This window comes from Drosophila subobscura, chromosome A, assembly GCF_008121235.1.
Source record: "Drosophila subobscura isolate 14011-0131.10 chromosome A, UCBerk_Dsub_1.0, whole genome shotgun sequence".
Classification (NCBI taxonomy): Eukaryota; Metazoa; Arthropoda; class Insecta; order Diptera; family Drosophilidae; genus Drosophila; species Drosophila subobscura.
This window is the reverse complement of record NC_048530.1, coordinates 14,943,038-14,962,779: the sequence shown is the minus strand read 5'-3', so window position 1 is coordinate 14,962,779 and position 19,742 is coordinate 14,943,038. Positions and strand designations below refer to the sequence as shown.

General features: G+C 48.3%; 1 protein-coding gene across 1 annotated transcript in view; it reads left to right on the top strand.

The window, feature by feature from the left end:
• The first annotated feature begins 1,453 nt into the window (after positions 1-1,453).
• LOC117891816 (carbonic anhydrase-related protein 10) overlaps positions 1,454-19,742 on the top strand; it is a 37,239-nt gene continuing 18,950 nt past the window's right edge. The window contains exon 1 of the mRNA XM_034797545.1: positions 1,454-1,636. Within this exon, the coding sequence (XP_034653436.1) occupies positions 1,579-1,636 (58 nt within the window). The 5' untranslated portion in view covers positions 1,454-1,578. The remainder of the gene's footprint in view (positions 1,637-19,742) is intronic.

Sequence of the window (19,742 nt, the reverse complement as noted above, 5' to 3'; positions counted from 1 at the left end):
ATCCTTTCATTGATCCTAGAGTTGAAATTTCAGTTGGGATCGCAATCGATTGTCTGGCATTTTTTCAGCCAACTGCCATTCACCTCCCTTTTTCTTCGTTTCTTAAAGTAGAAGTTCCTCTTTGAGTGGTGCAAAGTTTTGACTTGATTAAGTTTCGAGTGCCGGCCCCCATTCGCTTCGATTCGTTTGCATTCGGTTGGGTGTGCTCCACCTTCTGGGTGTATTTATCATTTTACTTGCACACACACATAGAGCGGAGCCAGAGGCTAGCGGCGCCTTGGACAGGAGCTGCACTCCACTCCACTCCACTCCACTTCGGGCAGGACTCGCATTCGCCTGGCACTTTAGAGCAGGCTAATTACAAAAAGTGAAAACACAATTCATTTTGCTTGTGGTTTATGTGTTTTCTTTGCTGCCACCCCCCACTCCCCCCCCTGCTGCAACCGCCCACCCACCTTGCAGCGTTATAAAAATGTTTATGGCTGACGTTTGTTGCCATAAAAATGCGAAGTTGCCCGTCCACTGGGATGGGTGGTGGGCAGTGGGGGAATGCGATTACTTGACGACCAAAAAGGTCACTCAGCCGTGGCCATCGCCTGCCATTGTTGTGCCGTGTCCTTGTACGGGGAGGGGGGGAGTAGCACCACTCCAGCCAGTACCCAGGAGCTGGAGTGCCTCACCCTGCCTGCTTGAGTGTCCTGTGTGTGTGTGTGTGTGTGAATCGTGTGTGTATTTGTTCCCGCCGTATTTATGGCACTGTGTTTGTTAATAACATTTGCAGCGTCGAGTGCATTCCATCTCTGACGTAATGCCCTCCCCCAAACGGGGGCCAAAAGGTCTCTGGCTGACGGGTGCCACTGGCTCCTGGCTCCTGGCTGCTGGTATTGCTAATACAAATGTGCTAATACCCTGTAGCTGCATGTATGCCTAGCAGATGGATGCAGCAAGTCCGAGTCGAAGCCATTGGATTATTTTGATAGAAATAAATAACTGAATTCTGATGATTGCTGATTGCAGATAAGGGAGTAAATGCAGATTTATGTTATATTATCCGAACTATCCGCATTCACTGGGTGTCCTGACACAGGGTGTCCTGCAGGTGCTCGCCGAGCAACGGTGCAGCAACTTGACTTTGCTTTGTTTTTCTAATTAATTTAAGTCTACCCCTTCGGGCACCGTTCCTCCTATCTCTGCGTTTTATCCAGCTCTCACTCATGTTCTACCGCTCTCTCTCTCCCTGTTTGGTTTTCTTTTGCAGTACTTGGCCGTGCAATTACGCAGAATGCCGTTTGCCTTTTAAGTTTCAACGCTCGCATTGTTACCCGGCAACGGCAACGGCAACGGCTGGCAGGCAGCAGGCACAGTGGAAAAACTGACGCTAAACAGGAGGCAAACAGGAGAGTCAACGGAGAAGTCTCCATCCTCAGCCTCATCCACATCCACATCCAGTTCGAGTTCAAGTTGCAATTGCAGTGGCAGTGCCAGTGCCACTGACAGTGGCAGTAAGTTACTGTGCAACTTTTGCCGGAGTCCCGTTGGCGCTGTCGTTGTTGTCGCATAACTCAAAGCTGATGAAATATGGAGCTGCTTCAGGTACTCTGCTGCACGCTCCTCCTGCTCCTCGCCCGAATGCAAGGTAAGTCGAAATTTGCCGCCAGCTGCAAGGCGGCAAGTGGCAGCCAGCAGCTGGCAGCTGCCTGCATGAAACGAAACGGAAATTGTACACGATAGTTGTACAATAGTTATGTTATTTTCAGCTTTTACCATATCGATAAGTTATCGATAAACATACTAAACATCGATTAATGATCTTTGGTCTATTTTGCATAAACACAAATATTTTAGTTATTTTTTTAGATATTTAACAATTCAAATTAATCGGTCTGTTATCGATTTATTATCGAGTACTTGCAATCGCTTTGCTATCGACTTGCTTTCGATTTCGAGTCGTTTTTTCTATCGATTTTGCTGATTTTTTATCGATTTCGTATGATTTTGCCAAGGACTTCCTAATCGATTTTCCATAGAGTTTTTTATCGATATTGTTATCGCCGTTTTATCGCCTTAGGTATTGCAATTTATACACTAGCAGAAGCCTGAGCTGAGTCATGTACTTCGCTGTCATCGCTGGCTTTGATCTAGTCAAAAATTGAATAATTTCCTCCCCCACCCCCTAACATGCACCACGTAATACCATCAACCCCCGTGCCACCTGCACTTTGGGGTCAGTGTCAACCGTGTCAACGATATGCGATATGCAAATTTCCTGCACATCAACGCGACACGAGAGCTTGCATAACTTTGCAACACCAATGGCAACACGGAGCAACATGAACAACAACAACAACAACAAAAACAATGGCAACAGGAACAGGAAAAACAATAATAGCAACAACAACAGCAAGTTGAGCAAACAACAAGCGGAACAGCAGCAACATCCAGCTGCAACAACGACAGCCAAACGACAGTGCAACATCGAGTAGGAGGTTGCACCGCTGCCCATCCCTCACCCTGATAAGGGGCAAGTACCCTTGTGCTTTGGTGGGGCTACTTTGCTGACTGTCTTATCAATGCCACAGATCTGCCACCATAAATTTAACATTAATTACGAAATGGCAACCCTGGTGACCCTGGGCAGGTCCCCGTACAGTGCAACCCTGCACTGGAAGGCGCTGAGCTTCACTGCCAGATAATGAGCAACAGAATAAATAAATAAATTGCAGTCAAGAGAGAGAGAGACCAGCACCAGGAGAAGCCTCAAATTACCAGAAACGGATGCAAGTGACCAAAAAGTTTGCACATTAATCGGAGGCTACTTAGGCCCAACTTTAGTCCGGAATAAGCCAAGGAGATGAGATGGCAAGGGGTGGTGGTAGGGGCAGGCGAAGCGACAGGGAAAGGGGCAAGCCAGAGTCAGGGGCAGGCGAAGAGACTGGGAAGGGGCAGGGAAAGGGACAGCGGCAGAGACAGAGGCCAGGAAAGTGCATGGGTAATGAGCCACAGCCCTGAGTCCTGTGCCCTGTGCCCAGAGCCCTGAGCCGAAGCCAATGAAACGATGGCCAATCGATAGATGCAAATAGACAAAAGTTTTTCGGAATTTCCAGACATTTATTCCACTTCAAATTTGATCAAATTGTAATGAAATAAAACAGACAAAAAAAGAAATGTGGAAAACAAGATTTTTGTTGATTTTTGTTGCAATTTCAATTGAAAATCTCAACCCAAAAAGTGTTTTGCGATAATTAATTGACGAGTTTAGCAGCGTCCGAGCTATGAGATATGTTAGTTGGGTTTTTTTTAGCTCTAGCTCGACTGCAAAATGTAATAATAATAAATGCACTTGGTCCAGACGAGAGCCGCGCCGCCACTCTGCGGGCACCGAAGACAATCCCCACAGTGGCACTTTCGCTGGCCGCAAGAACACACACACACAACCACACACACACTCATGAATGTTGCAACTTCTAAACATTTACTCGCAGCGCCATTTGGCAGAGGCATTTGGCTCCAGCGCCGCAAACTATGCAACGTCTGCGAGCACTCACAGCAGCGCGACTTTAAAGCCAGCCGCATACATATGTCTGTGTGTATTTATGTGCATCTATACATACTTATATACATACGTATTTGTCCAAATATATAGCTGGAAACATTTCTAGCTGAGAGCTTCAGGGGCACAGAGAACGGTTCGAAAAAAAGGCACGAGAAATGCTCGAAAAACGAAAATATCATGAAGATGAAGCTGAAGCTGAGGAGGAGAAAAAAACGAGAGAGAAAGGGAGAGAGAGAGAGAGCGAGGAGAAAGAAATGTTCATGCAATAAATTCACGTTGAAATTTTGCAATAGTTGCGTCTAGGAGTTGCAGCAGTAAACGGTGTGGGCAGGGGCAGGGGCAGGGCAAGAAATAAAACAGGCAACAGTGCGGCAGGCCCACCCGACCCATCCTGCCACCCCATTGAGTTGAGTGGCTTCTGCCACCGGTTCCTGCTGCTGCTTAATTTTGCAGAGCCTCCTTCGCTTAAGTAAACTTTGCACCTAAAGGAGGTAGGGTAGGGAGAGGCTGCAACGTTGCAAGGTGGAGCTGGAGGCCCAGTCTGGGCCTGGGCATGGGTCTGGCCAGCGATAAGCAGGCCGCCGCCGCTTGCTGCTCTCTGCACAATTTTTGTTTGCCCCATTCGATTAAACTAAACATAAATTTCATGGACGATAAATCAGCCGTGAGCGCTGGGACAGTTCCAGGTGCAGCTTGCAACTTAGCCCTCCACCCCCTCGCGGCACGTGTGGGAAATCAAAAGAGTACGAGAGAAGGGCAAGAGTTAGAGTCCAGAGTCTGTGTAGAAGCTACTCTCCAGCCTTAATAAATAAGTTTCCACTTACCGAAAAATGCATTAAGTAATCCTCTTCGCGAGGTTAAGATTTACATTCAGCCATCGCGCTCTCTGGCAAACGCGAAATTTAAAGAATCATTTCAAAAATATGATTTTCGGCACTGGACAGCGCTCAGCCTGCCAACGGTTCGTGTTGGAAATAAATAACAAAAAATTCCAAAGTGAAAATGGAACAAAAATCGAGGGTAGGGTAGGCAGCGCATGCTCTTACAGTGCGTTTCGTGTGTATAGTAACGCCAACACCGCTCCCGTTTTGATTAAGTGAAGTGATCAAATGAAGAACTTTCCTCTCGCCATCGAGATGTTTCCTCTCTCTTTTTGTTGGCACGCTTTAAAAACGATTTTAGAGCCCGCTGAACATGCGTTCGAAAATGTCTTTAAAGTGGTGGCATTTTCCATGGCTTTTCATGGACGCTTTTCCGAGCAGCACTTGTTTTGGTTTTTGGGTTTGAGTTTCGTTGTTCGTTGGAGTTCCTGTTTTTATTTTTTCCACACATAAATATTGCCAGAAAATAGTTTTTGCTTTTAGTGTTTGCTTACCTTTTGTTACCCTCCTCTGTCTGCCGCGTCTCCGCCCTCGCTCTGTCTCTGTCTCTGGCCCACTCGTCGGCTACGTAATGTGGCACGTAGCTAACAAACATGGCTGCTGTGTGTGTGTGTGTGTGAGTGTGTAGTTGTTGCAGCACACTTGCTGTGCTGTTGTTGCTTTTGTGTGCAGCTTCCGGTTGGATCTTCAGCTGTGGCTGCGGTGCTGGGGAGGCTGCACTGACCGTAAGAACAACATTGGACCGCTGTCTCTCTGTGTGTGAGTGTCTGTGTTAATGCCAAATTAAGTTGCTGCACGTCGGAGCATGCATGAATGACAGCCCAGCCCAGCCCAACCCACATCCAAGCCCCCAAAAAAAGAGCGAGTCGAAGGAGCAGCCAAGTCAAGCCTCTCCGCAGGCCTCTAATCCCAAAAACATTAAACTGACCCGCGCGTTAGGACATTGATTTTCGCTTTCCCATGCACACCACACACACCACACACACCGCACACCCCTCTCTGACACTCAGATACAGTGGCTACAGTTATAGCCACAGCCATAGAGAGACACTGGCTACTGGCTACTGGCTACAGGATTTGGGAAGACTTCCTGCCATCATCATCTGCTGTTGGCTCTTGGCTGTTTGGCTGTTGGCTCCTCGTTTATGCTTTTGTGCAAATGAAAATTCAATTTGAAATGGAAATTATATCTACTTTTTCTTCAGTTATTTTCTCATTGTTGTTTTGTCGGTTTGTTTGTCGTTTGAGAGAGCGAGGAAGGGAGGCAGAGTCGAGTGCTGCATTTTAGAAATCGTTTCGCATTCAAACAGCAGATGGAAATATGATTGCCAAACTGTTTTGCCCACACACACACGCACACACCTGCCTCCCCCCAACTGGCAGTATTGTAAACTGAAGCCAGCAAGCAGGCCAACAGTGTGCTCGGTTTCAGTTTCTAGGAATGCCTCAGTCTCAGGGCAAAGGCGAAAACAAGCGCCACAAGATACACATCGGCATCAATTGGAGCGATGGCTTATTTATTGAGTTAATCAGACAGCGTGAAAGATAGAGCAGAATGATGGAGAGTGAAAGAGAGTGAAGAGAGAGAGCGAGAGTGCAGAGAGCGAGAGCTGGAGTGTCCGTGTGTTTGTGTGTTCTCATGCATGGCCAATAATCCTCAGCAAATAGAGACATAAAACAATGGACGAGAGGGCAAGGAGGAGTAGCAGAAGAGCAGCACAAGGAGAGCACGAAGGAGTAGCTGGAGAAGGAGGAGCAAGAGCAGAGCATAACATAATTTCCAGCACTTAACCATGGCCAACTGTTGTCCCATTTCCATTTCCTGTCCCCCATGCCCACATGCCATGCCCTGACCTACTCTGCTCCTTGCCGCCCTGCCTGTTGCCCCTTGGCTTGCCTTCCTTCCTGCTGCTACTGCTGCTCCTCCCGCCCGGAGCTGGGGTCATGCATTTTTCCGCTTCGCTTGTTTTCAAACTGATTTCAATCTGCTTCTGCTGTCTTTCGATCTTCCTTCCTGCCCTGCTCAGCCTTCGCCCTGGATGCCACACTTCACTTCACTTCATGCCACATCCCTTGCAGCCACACTGCCTGCCCCTGTCACCCACCGCTGCCACCGTGCCACCGCAGCAGCAACATTTTGGCCGTTTCATTGTTTCATTGTTGCCAAAAGTCGTCAACGGTTTTGCTGTTGTGTTTTTTTTGTTTGCTTTGTTTTTGTTGTCATCAACATCACTGGCCACTGGCCACTGGCCATCAGCAGCGGCAACTTTCTCTCTCCTTCTCCTTCTCTCTCTCGTGGCATTTCGCTTTCAATTTGTGAAGAGAAAAAGGAGTGGGGCCACACCCCGCCACGTGCCGCTAATGAAGGGCGGCATTTCGAGTGCCGTTTGAATATTTTTTGATTCGTGCTGCTATTTGTGAGTGAATGTGAATGCATTTGAATGTCGATAGTGGGCACTCGCAGCATGCCACACAAATGTCACGATCCATGCCCCCCAGTCAGCCCAGGCTGCTCCTCTAATTGCAATAATTGTTCATTTCAGCTGCGGTGCCTCTTGGCTCCTGTCTCCTGTCCCTCTCTCTCTCTCCGCCCATCAGCACTTCTTAGCCTTTTTTTTGTTCCTTAGTTGCTTTCTTCTTTTTTCTTTCCTTCTTTTCGGTTGGAACAATGAAAATTAGCAGTAGAAAATAATCAAGTGCAGTTTTAATTTTGCACAATGCCCCGCGCGCGCCATCTTCAAATGATTTGCCTCTGCCCCTGCCCCTGCCCCTGCCAGTGCCTCTGATCTGCACTCCCCAAAGGCTCATTCCCCCCCCTCTTAGCTGCTTCATCATCTTCTCATTCCCATTCTCATTGGCCGAAACAAAGGCAACTGCAGAGACAAAGGCTCGCCAGGACGCCAGCCGCTGCCGATTCTTTCTTTCTTTTTGTTATTTTCTTTTCTTTCTCTTCAGCCTTCTTTTCATGCCACTGAATCCTTTCTGCTTTGCCCCCCACCATTACCAGCTTCTACAATTTTTTTGTGTTTTTTTGTTGTTTTTTTTTAGGTTTTTTTTGTGTCTCTGTGTGGGTCCAGTGCGGTCACAAATAATTGGCCCGATGCCGCTTTGACGTTTAAATTTTATTGAATGGCAGCTGCAATTGGCAGTTGGCTTCGGTGTTCTCTCTCTCTCTCTGCCTCTCTCTTCTCGCTCTCTTTTTGCTCTGTCTAAGCTGGTTTAATTGTTCCCAATGGCTGGAAAACAATGGGGCCCTGGCCTGGCCTGGCCTGCCTGCTGGGCTGCTTGCTGCATAATTCTTGTGCGCCCCATCGATTTCAAGCACAAAAAAAAAACTTTGCTAATAAATGATCCCGCGCCAGACATAATAATTTTCCTCACACACACATGCACACAACATACACAGCACACACACACATGTGCATTATTTACGGCTCATTTGGCAGCCGCCTCTGGGGCCGCCTTTGGGGCCTCTCTGGGCTTTGGGTCTAATTTGCCTTTAAAAGGGCGACAGCATTTTACGCTTAATTTGGCATTGATAACAGTACGTCCCTCCCCCCACCACCCCCAAAAAACACCTGTTGTTGTAGCTTTGTGTGTGTGTGGTGTGTGTGGTGTGTGTGGAGTGTGTGTGGCCTGCACATTTTTCAACTCATGGCTGCCACCTTCCCCGAAGCACCCACTTCAGCCACCCAAACGACAACAATCATAACAATAATCATAACAAAATGCGAGTGCTACAAGCACGGCGTGGCAAGACTCAAGTGTCACTCTGCCCCACCCCAACCTGCCCCACACTGGCACCCAAAATGTGCTGGCCAAAGTGCCGCGTTGCGTCGTGGCGCGTGTGGCAAAGAGGCAAGAATCTGTTGCCGTTGCTGTTGGAATGCCCTGACATTGATACGTAGTCGTCCTCGGTGCTGCGTGCTGCTAAAATTTTATGATGTGGGTCCTGGGAGCCCTCCTCAAGTTGAGCACTTTACCCCACCCCCGCCCGCCCGCCAGCACCACACTCCCCCGTGAAGCGGCAAATGGGCCGCCCAGGTGACGGCAAATTGATGCTGTTATTGTCATCAGGGCGTCGTAGTCCTCAGTCTCATCCTCAGCCTCGTCATCGTCGTCAGGGGGTGCCAAAATGCCAAACGCTGTCAACTGTCATTTGGGTGCGGGGTGTCGCTCACCCTGCCCCTGTGGCAGTGTCATGTCAGGCGGCCATAATCATTGACATTCATACATAATGGACTCATTGATATTCGCTGGCAACAACAAAAGGTCAAGTGGCCTTTGACTTTCCACACCCCACCCCCAGCCCATCCCCATCCCCATCCCCATCCCTGTCCCCATTCCTGTCCCTGCCCGCACGGACCAGCGTTTATTGTTTGTCCCAGCGTCGTCTGCTGCTGCTGCTCCTGCTGCTCCTGCTGCTCGTTGGGGTCATAACAGTAATTGCCAACAAAACGAGTGATTAACCTGACAATACACTCACACACACACACACACACACACACACACCCACGGCACACACATGTGTGTGTACTCTGCTGACCTTGCTCGTGGCCACTCTGCCACTTTGGAGTGCACTCACATTCCACTAAGCGCGAGTGAATGACAGTCGGAATGGCATGCCCCCCAAGATGCTGCCACGCAGTTGCCCTGTACGCTGATCTGCCTCAAAGTGGCTGCCACAAAAGAGAGTTCCTGCCGTGCCAGTGTCGATCCCTCAATTGATTGCTTTTGCCAGCAACGCCTTTTGCTGTGGCAATTACGCTTGGCCATGGCCATAATTTATGCAACATTATGCTGCATTATTAACTGATTCAATTATTGAGTGGGGTCAGAGGCAGAGGCAGGGGCACGGGCTGGGCAGAGCGTTTTGCTGCAGTCCAGCTATTGGCCATTAAGTATTCAGAGGCTGAGAGGATGAGAGCCATGGAGCATGGGGCAGCCATTGCAATGCTCGACCATAAATTATTCCGAGTGTGTGTGGGTGAGTGTATGTGCTAGTGTGTGTTTGTGTGTGTGAGTGTTTTTGTGAAAACAAAAACCGATTTTCGCCTTAATTGCTGGGTTGTTGCTGGGGTTTTTGCCTCCGGGTGGGAGGATGGACTTTCCTCACCTGTCAGACGGAGCGGCGGCGCCTCCCTTTTTCCTGTCGGCTTCTGCTGGGTCAAATGTCCGTGGGGCAAACAAGCAAATCACTCAAAGGGGTTTAGCAAATGTTCGGCTTGATTTTTCAGTTGATTTTGAGTCGGGAAATTGGCAGGCAATGGAAATGCGCTGGCAGGGGCCAAGCAAACTCTCCAGAAATCATTCAGACTGTTCTTAAAGCTGTGAAAGCATTAATCCAAGGCATAAGCAAGGACTAACAGCATAAGTGGAGGGCTAAGACTAAGGCTGAGAGGGATGCCCCTGCTGCTCCCATCAAAGGATATTTCTTGGCCCATTCTTTGGCTTCCTTTTGATTTGCTAAAAATTAATTTGGCCCTGGGGGCAGGCGGCACACAAAAACCGAAGCAGCCTCGAAAATGCAAATGAAATTCGTTTATTTAATTTGTCTGCCTAATGCCCCAGTCCGCTGCTGCCACTGCCGCTTCCTCGCTGCCCCTTCCTTGCCTTTCCTTACACACACAGACAGATTGAAGTTTGCTGCAGCTGCAACGGCAGGTGGCATGCGTGACGGGAGCAGCAGTCAAAGCCAAAGCAGAGACTGCCACTGGCACTCCTCCTGCCCTGTTGCACGTGCAACTTTGTGGCTTTTCAACGCCTTGGACCAGCCCCCAGCGAGTCTCCCAGTCTCCGAGTCTCCGTCTGAGTGTGTTTGTGTGTGTGTCTTTTGAGGCAGTTAGAAGCTAAATTAAAATTAGAACTTTTTGACTGCACGTTGACGATGCCATTGCAATGCCAATTGCTGGGCTTTGCGTGTGGCACCCAAAAAAAAGGGCACCCAAGGTGGAAAAACTGCTAAAGAAAGAGAACGAGAGTGCAGAGAGCAGAGAGCACAGTGGCATCTTTCTTTCTCTTTGCCTAATAAAATTGGCCCCAAAGTACGTTTTGTACAAATGCCAAAAATGCTGTGCAAGTTCCGGCACGAACGAGAGTTCGACTTGTGGTTGTTGTTGTTGTTCTTTTTATACACTTTCAACAAGGGAGTGGCATGCACGATTTTTCCAATCAGGGATCATTACACATCACACAAACCAGCCACAGATCGCTGGAACTCTGCGCTCCTTTAGGGCATTCGCCATTTGGCAGCTCTTGCCTGCTGGGCAAGTTTTGTCGCAAGTTGTTCTGCTGTTCTGCTATTTGTTCGAAGGATTCGCATGCAAAGCATGTGTAAAACTGAAGCAAAGCATCAACTGACTGGGTCTCTTGGCTGGCACGTGACGACGTCATCGTCATTGGCCACTTTGGGGTCAATCTTTGGGCTAGCCCCCCCCCCGGGATATGCTTCGTTGGTCAAATGTAATGGCAAGTGCCTCTCGCTCTCTCTCCATCGAGATGAAAAGTGATGCCTGCATGCAACCTGCCACAGACAGTCGTGGCACCCAAAACGTTCTCGCTGTGCTTTCAATTCGCTGATTTAACCAAAAATTGTGCACAACTTTAAAGCGACTTTGACACACTTGCCACACAATCCTTTTGTGGCACAAAGGGTGAAGGCAGTGCAGACCCAAATACATGTGGTGCACGTTGCTGGACCCAACGGAATGGCAGCACAAAAAATTGGCATAATTTCCTGGGGCGCGGTAACAAATCAAGAGCATTCAAGGTGCTTCCAGTCACATTAGCGCCACCTGTGTGCGCTTAGATGAACTAGCCTGACGCCAGCTCATGTGTGTGTGTGTGGGGGAGTCGGATGAGGGTGTGTGTGGGTGTAATGTGATTTTCAGTAGTCAGGTCTGAAAAATCAGCAGACATCGATTTCTGTTGCCATGAAACGAAACGCGAAACGAAACGAAATGAAATGAAACTGAAACGAAAAACGAAAATAAATGCCAATGGCTCTCATTTATCATGGCACCCAGGCAAACAAACACACACACACACACACACACACAGTCACACAGTGGGGTAAAGGCTTTTGCTTTTGCTTTAGCTGTAGGCCAACAAGGAGGAACAACAAGTGTAGCACACTTTCCAGCGCAAAAAGAAAAATGTGTGCCACACGCGGCTGGCTAATGAAGAATGTGTGTTCGATGCACAAAACTTTTGCAGCAGCAGTAGCACCCAACCGAGACCTCACATTCCCCTCCTGGTCCCCGCTGCTTCCACCATAATGCTGATGCCCAAAGAATGGCAAATGTTTGGCCAACATTTTGGGGGATGTCGCGGCACGAAATATTCAAGGTCCCTGCCCCGCAGGCAGCAGACTATAATGAGTGTGGCACGATGGCGGCTTTAAGTGTCACAAACTGAAAGAGAAATCCAACTGGAACCTACTGGAACTGGCAGCTGTGTGGAAAATACGCTGAAAATGCAAGTGGAAAACGTTTGGCAATGCTGCATATGTGATTGATAAATGATTCAAATGAATATCGTCGGGATAGCTGGGTATCCGATCTTGGCAGCATTTTGGCACGATATTTTGAAAGCGAGCAATCGCTGGACTCAGTCCTCAGTGCTCAAGAGTCTCACGGGGCAGAGACTCCGCCCCGTTACGGTCACTCACTTTCAAGGCGAATCTAATGAATACAAATGAATACACCCAACTTGAACCCTTCGCTGGCATCCTCGGCTCTCCTTCGGCTCCACTCAGCGGCTGAGACTCACTTGAGATGCACTCGAGCTCGCTCGCCTGGCTGCCTACTCGTCTAACTCGACGAACAGAGCAATGAAAAAATGAGCACAAAAATAGACGGGATCAAATGGAGTCAGGAATACCCTAGAACTGGTGTTTAAGGATGCCCCTAGGTGCAGCACCGTCCGGGCTGCACGAGGGAAATGCCAAGTCGCAACACGCTGGCCGCCGCAGCGAAAAGAGAACAGCAGTTGGGAGCTGCAGCAGACCAGCACAGGGAAGCACCGAAAAGAAAGAGCAGGACAGTCCAGGCCAGGCCAGGACAGGTCCGGACAGCCAGATGGCCAAGTGAAAGTAGCAATTGGTGGCAACACAATGAAGGGCGAGGGCTGGGGCTGGGGCCGTACGGGCGGTACTCGAAGTTTGTGCACCCATTTCCACTTAGACTAATTAACGGCGCCGTCACTTGGATACTCTGCCATGTCCTGCCTGCTTCTCCCTCTCTCTCCTTTCAATCCTTCGACAAGCCAAGAGTGCAGCAACAATACCGACTCCGCTTGCTCTTGCTCCTGACTCTGCGGTCATCCGGTCACTCAGCATTCTGAAGACAGTCGTGCAACATCATTAAAACTCTTGAGAGGGGGTTGGTCGGGGACTGGGGGCTGTGTGTTCGAGTCCCTGGAAGTGACACCAAAAATGGGCTCGCTTAACTTTTCACTGTTTGCTCTTTTGCAGGCAGCATTTGGCAGCAACAATTTGAGTGCTTGCAGCCACCGCCATCACCATGCAAGCAAAGAAAGGAAGGGCACACACACACCGGCAGCATGGGATTGGATGTGGTCTCCTGGTGCTTGTATGGATGCAGTCGCTCCGAAAATGTGCTTCAGAATATTTGTTTCTTCCTCGGCAAGAGTCCAAGGTACAATTAATGAAAGGAGAGGCATGGCATTGTGTTTGTGTGTTCCCCATATGGTGGCTGACAGACCTGACTCAATAGTTCCTATACCTTGTAAAGGGTATATGTACATATACAGGTATAGGTATGCCATGTGCCGTAGCCCAAATGAGTCTAGAATGGTGTAAGAGGCAACTTGACAATAATGAGTGCAACAGCAGCAACAACTTGCCAAAGTTTAAGTGCAAAGCGGGTGAGGTGGGACTGGGGTTCGGGTTGGTGTTGGGGGATTGTGGTGCTCTCGGAAGCAAACAAGCACTGTCACTCAGTTGTTGGCTCTCACTCCTCGCCTCGTGGGCTCTCTTACACCTGTGCGCCACTCACACCCAAAGCTCACGCCACTCTTCGCTCACTCTTCTCCTTCTCCTTCTCCTTCTCCTTCTCCTTCACTCTCCACCTGGCAAAGGTAACAAATCAGTGTCAGTGCAAAATTTACGCTTAAACCTGACATTCTTAGTTCTCTCTTTCTCTCTCTGTCTCTGTCTCTAGCCCTTTCTCTTTTCGCAGCGGGCGACATAAAAACTTTTGCTAATATTTAAGTGCAAGCTTTTTTTATACCCGGTACTCGAAGAGTAAATAGGGTATATTGTATTTGTGCACATAACGGTTGTATGTAACGCACAGAAGGAAACGTTTCCGACCCCATAAAGTATATATATTCTTGATCAGCATCAATAGCCGAGTCTCTGTCTGTCTGTCTGTCTGTCCGTCTGTCCGTCTGTCCGTCTGTCCGTCCTGATGAGCGCCTAGTACTCAGAGACTATAAGAGCTAGAGCCACAAAATTTTGCATCCAGACTTCTGTATGCTCACACTGTTACAAGTGTATTTCAAAAATGAGCCACGCCCCCTTCCGCCTCCGCAAAAGGGCGAAAACCTCCCAAATCTACAATTTTGAAGATAGCAGAAAACTAAAAACGCCATTCCGTAGGGAATGACCATATCTATCAGATCACCAAATTGGGATACGATTGGATCATTATTATAGCCACAATGAAGAAATTAATTTGCAGTAGCCAAACCCACCCCGTCCCGCAGCATTCAAAATCTGCTTCGCGCTGTTTATGGCCTGGCCCCTGACACGTCACTGCCTCTGCCTCTGCCGCTGCCTCTGCCGCTTCCTCTGCCGCTGACTCTGCCCTGACTCTGCAGTGTGTGTCTATAGGGGAGGGTGGCGAGCTAAAGGAGCGTGTTGGCGTGAGTAGTGTTGTTGATGTAGATGACAGATGAAGAAAAAATGTAAAATTGGACAAATAACCGCTAAAGTGCAGATGTAGTACTGAGTGCCGGGTATAAAAGTTGTGACGCGTAAGAAGCGTCTCACACGTCCCTTCTCGTTCTCATTCGGTTCGTTTGCTTTGTTTGAAATTAGTTTTTTCGTTGGCTTTGCGTGAATGAAAGAAGAAAGAAAATTGGACATACAGAAGGTGGGAGAGCAAGAGCGATCGGATGAAGTGGGCTGGTAAAAAAAATAAGAGAGCCACCTGAAGGCAAAAGAACTGACACTCCAACATGGGGAGAAGAGTTCCCGGAGATCGCAGCAGAGTCATAAAGGGACCGAAGGGGGGTCGGCATGCCTCCACGCCACGCTTTTACACTCAGCGCCCTTGCCTTTGCGCTCTCTCTCTCAATCTCTTACCATTTGCCTGATCCAAAAGCTGCTTACAAAAAATGCAAAGCCAAAGTGACTGCGGTTCCTCACTCCACTCCTCCGCGCAGGCATCAGAGAGTTACAGTTACAACTGCATATGTCAGCGCTGAGTGCATGGCAAGCTCAGCTTTCAGCTATCTCTCTTTTCCTTTTCCCTTTCCTTCGCCTTCTCATCCGCTGCTCAGACTGTGTGACGCGCCTATTGACAATTTGACTAGTGACGAAAGCAACAGCAACGAAATGAGCCAACAAAAGTTTAACCCCCCTCTCCACACACCCTTCCTTGCACTTTCTTCTGATGTTTTTGTTTTGTCTCGGTTTTATTTTTTAGTTATTTTTGCTGTGGTTTTTGACAGGTGTTTTGCGTGTCCCTGACATACGCGTGGGTGAGTCAAAGCCAGAGCCAGTGCTTTTTGCACGGATTTCATCACGACCACAAAATAAATAACACAAAAAGAGAAATACGCAAGCAGACAGATTTTTGATTGGCTTGAGAGCGTGTTTTTTCTTGGTTCCTTTACCTCTAACTCCTTCTCTCTCTTGCACTCTTTGATTTCTTCGCTTTGCACTGACTGTGCTTTACTGCAACCGATCGATGGCAGCCCTAGGTGAATTTCTGTCTCTTGCCAGCGCTTGTCTCCCTCTCTGGGAGCAGAGAGAGCGAGTTGAAACAGTGGATGGTCGTCACCTCAGCTGAAAGCGAGAATAGAGCGATTAAAATCCACAACCAGCTTGGCCGCTCTGCTTCATGAGTCATGATAGAAAGTACTTGAAGGGATATCTTGGGTTAACCTTTGTGGCTCCAGCCAATTGATTACCATATGCATAGGTGGACCACAATCAGCGGCACATCTTATGGGTCACTCCTCTCCGCTCGCACATCCGGTACATTTCATGTAGAATACTCACATAATGCCCCCACACATGGATGGACATGGATATGGAAATGGATATGGATGGATGGAGCGAACCTATCGGATTGATGTTTGATTATGGCCGCACCCTGTGCTCCCTGCCTGACACACCAACGTTCGTCCGACTTCTAGTCTGCCTCCTCCATTGTGCAAATGCACTTAAAGCGCAAATGGAAATCGACAAAGCAAAAACACAGAGAGGACGAAGCCGAGGCATAAAATTTTAGTACTGTGTACGTAATTGAAATGGCATTTACCATTAGCTCAAACGGAGGGCAAAGGGCGTGCCAAGGCAGGGTAGGAGAAGGAGGACAAAGGCGTGGCTGGCCAGACCGGACCGGACACAATGGCGGACACGGACGCGGAGGCAGACGCGGATTCAGACTCGTTGTGGCGGACACACGAAAGCAAAAACCGAGTCGACAAAACTTAATAAAAATCAAAGAACGAGGTGTGGCCCAGAGCCATAGTGGCAGTCCGTGGCCAGAGGGTTGTAGGAAGGGGACAAATATGGGAAATGGAAATGGTTACTTCAAGCCAGACCTGACCAAGGAGAACCGTCTCGAACCGCACCGAACTGAACCGAACAAAGCGTGGCAGAACTAAAAAATGAAATCGTAGCAATAGAAATTAAAAGCCAAAACCAGAGGCGTGTGTGCCCCCAGACAGGGGGAGGTCCGATGGGGGGCTGACGAGCGAGCGACATTGATTGAAAGCTTTCACTTGCTTGCGCTTTTAAAACGAATTGGAACGGAACGCACCCACGCCATGGAATCCTGGAACACTCCTTGAGCTATTTGCATATTACCCGCTCCAGTCCGCCGCCAATGAATTAGCAGTGGATAAAGATGACAGGGGGGGACAGGGGATGAATGATTAAAGCGGAAGAAATCAGATAAGTCTTCGTGGGTGGGTTCAAGGGGAGTGCAGCCTGAAATTATATTTCAATCTGTCGCCTATAAATCCCTCACAATTTCCGGCAACACTTGTCATTGCTCTGAGCAAATGAAGTGAGCAAATGTTCCATAAGTGAATTGATACACGCAACTGAGTGTTGGGCAGTCGCAGAAGAACCAATCCAATGGTAGCTCACTCTCCATGAGCTTCCAGCGTACATCTTCTTCAGGACATCTTGAACGCACAGTCCCCCCGCACTCACTAGGTTTCAGTTTCTAGTCTTTATCCCTTGGGACCATATTATTCTTCCCAGTAGTTGCCCTATCGTGTCCTTGCATGAGCAAATTTGCATATGGTTGCCAATGGGCGTGGATGTGGATGTGGAAGTGGAAGTGGCCGGGGTGTGTGTATATTATGATAGTGATAGATATAATCAAGTTGGGCAAACATCAACAAAATATTATGTTACCCGCTGGTGTCTCCCATATCCTCCTGATATGGTGTCTCCTCTGCCAGCACATGGCGTGTGTGAGCTGCCAGCTTTCCCTGCCCCACCAGCCAGCTGCTGGGAGTGAGGGGAAACAACAAAAACAATCAGCTAAAATGGCAAAAAGGCAAAAAGCCGCGACAGCGTGACTAAAATGCGCACGTCAATCCTTTTTTAGCCACCCACACCCCTCCAAAACCTCCGAAACCCCCACCTAATACCCACTATGACACTGTGCCTCCTGCTTGAGTACCCGGTAATAGCGAGGAACAAAAGTATATTGAATTAGGGATGGAAAACGACCACAAACATCTAACCAAAATAGGATAAACAAAAACTTTCGCTGATGTTTTGTTAAGAAAATCTATGCGCTGGTCTCGCCATGTGGCAGCATCTCTCCATTGCCACTGGATGCTGCAACATTCACTACACTGCAGTGCATTGGGTGGGCCGAGTATAGGGCATCTCCTGGTCGGTTCGTCGTGGAAAGGCTCTCTCGGCATGGGTTTTTTTGTTTTGGGCGCGCCAGGAGTCGGCCATGTTTACGGTGCCTTTTAAATGGACAGGAGACGTCGACGACAGCAAACAAATATCAAAGAGAGAGAGAGAGAGAGAGGGCACGCGAGAAGTAGAGGAAAAACAATGGCAAGAAGAGCGAAGAAAACGGGCAGGGAGCGGTGAAGGTCGAGCATAAGGGATTGGGAATGGGCAATGGGAATAAGGCAAAAAGCAGACAAAATTGAACGCAACTAAAGTGTCACCGTTAATTTGCTGAGCGAAACGAACACGAGATAAAACTGCGACATCGAAGTTGAAATTGAAAAGAATGAAACCAAGAGCCAGATGAAAAAGAACAATAAGCAGTGGCAGCAGAGCTGAGAGGAAGAGCCGCGAAGGAGAGCCAAAGGGAGGCGGACAATTAGCACGCATTGCCCATAACCATAAACGACAAAACAACAATTAGCAGCAACTATTTTCGCTTATTGGCCCTAAACAAGAGCAAGACCGAGCCCAGGAGTGGGTGGGCCACAACCATGCCAAGCAAGCCAAGCAGGAATACACCCAAGGCAACCAGAGACAGAGAGGAGGGGCACTGACCCAGACGACCCTGCAGACAGAGAGTTGTCAAATGATAAGGAAATTTCATTTGTAATTAATACTAAAGGCGCGACAGGCAAAGGACAGCAGTGAACGGTGTGTGGGCAACAGAAGCGAAAGAGAAAGAGAAAGAAAGCAAGCAAGAGGCAGCCACAAAAGCGACAACCACAAACCGAAGCCAAGAAAGCAGAGAGAGAGAGAGCGGCAAAGAGGAAGGGTGGGGAGGGAGCGCAAGCGGATGCGGATGCGGACAAGAGCGCTGCCATGACACCGCTGGCCAGGAGCTACTCACTGCTTTGGGGAGCAGTGTGGGCAGCCATACAAATTTGTTCAACATTTTGTTGCCTTTTATGATTGCGATTGCGATTGGCAGTGCAAGGGCCGGGAGCAGGGAGCAACAGGAGCGAGAAGAGAGTCAATCAAATGTATTTATGGGTACCATATTTATTTTTATAATGCACAAAAAGATCGTTCGACAGCAGCTGCTAAGTTTATTTTGCTCTTTAAAGTGTAAGTAATTCTTTTAAACAATTTTAATGTGGAGTTATTCAATTGAATCAGAGTGTTGCCACTGCCCCTGCGCGCCTAAATCTAATTATAATTGCTATAATTATTATTTAGCTATTAACTATTGCACTGGTTGCAGTTTAAGCACTTAAACCAAAACCCCAAAGTTTGGCCCTGGTAGGTCATTAATTTTCGCTTAAATTGTAAATAAACACACACACACACACAACACACACACAGAAGTTGCAGTAAAAATACAAAAAATAAAAAGCATCAAACTGTTGGTTGTGGGGCAGGGGCAAGGGTAAGAGAATGTGGGAAAATAGTTTAGCCTGGATTCGGAATCGGAATCTGTATCAGGATCAGGGCTGCCGCCGCTGCGGTTGCCGCTCAAGTTTTTGTCCCACTTTCAGATTCAGATTCAGCTTTGGTTTCGGTTTCGGCTTCTGTTTCGGTTTGAGGGTTATTCCGGGTCTCGGTCTCGGTTTTGAGTTCAAGCTGCAGAGCTGCAGAGCTACAGAGCTACAGAGCTGCGGGGCTGCAGAAAAACATTAAAATGGAATTAAGCTTCAAGTGTGCCACAAGAGGCAACAGCATTCGAGGCCATGTAAATCGCAGGGCGCAACATTCTGCCACAGCAACAATTTGTCGACAAGCGAGGTTGCCCCAGGCCACCAGCACTCCACAGTCGCCATTCCATCCTTTCGTTTGGTCGCTGGCAGGGGCACTGCAATGACGCAGAGCATTTAGAAATCCATTAATTTCAATCATTGCCCATGACATTGCATTATTATTATTATTATTATTATTGTTATTACTCTCGTTGATGTTGCCGTTGCTCTTGTCGTTGCCTTTTACTCTTTACTCGTTTACGTTTTTTTTTTAATACTTTTTCACCCCTTTTCACACTTTTTACAATTTTTCTGCCCTCTCACGTTCATTGCAAACTTTCAAGGTTTTTTTGTGCTCGTTTATTTTCCGTTGCTCTTTTTTTAGCAAAATGTTTCAGAGTGTAGTCCGTGCGGCCGTTACTCTCGCAGAACTTTCGAGTTCGCTCTTCAGT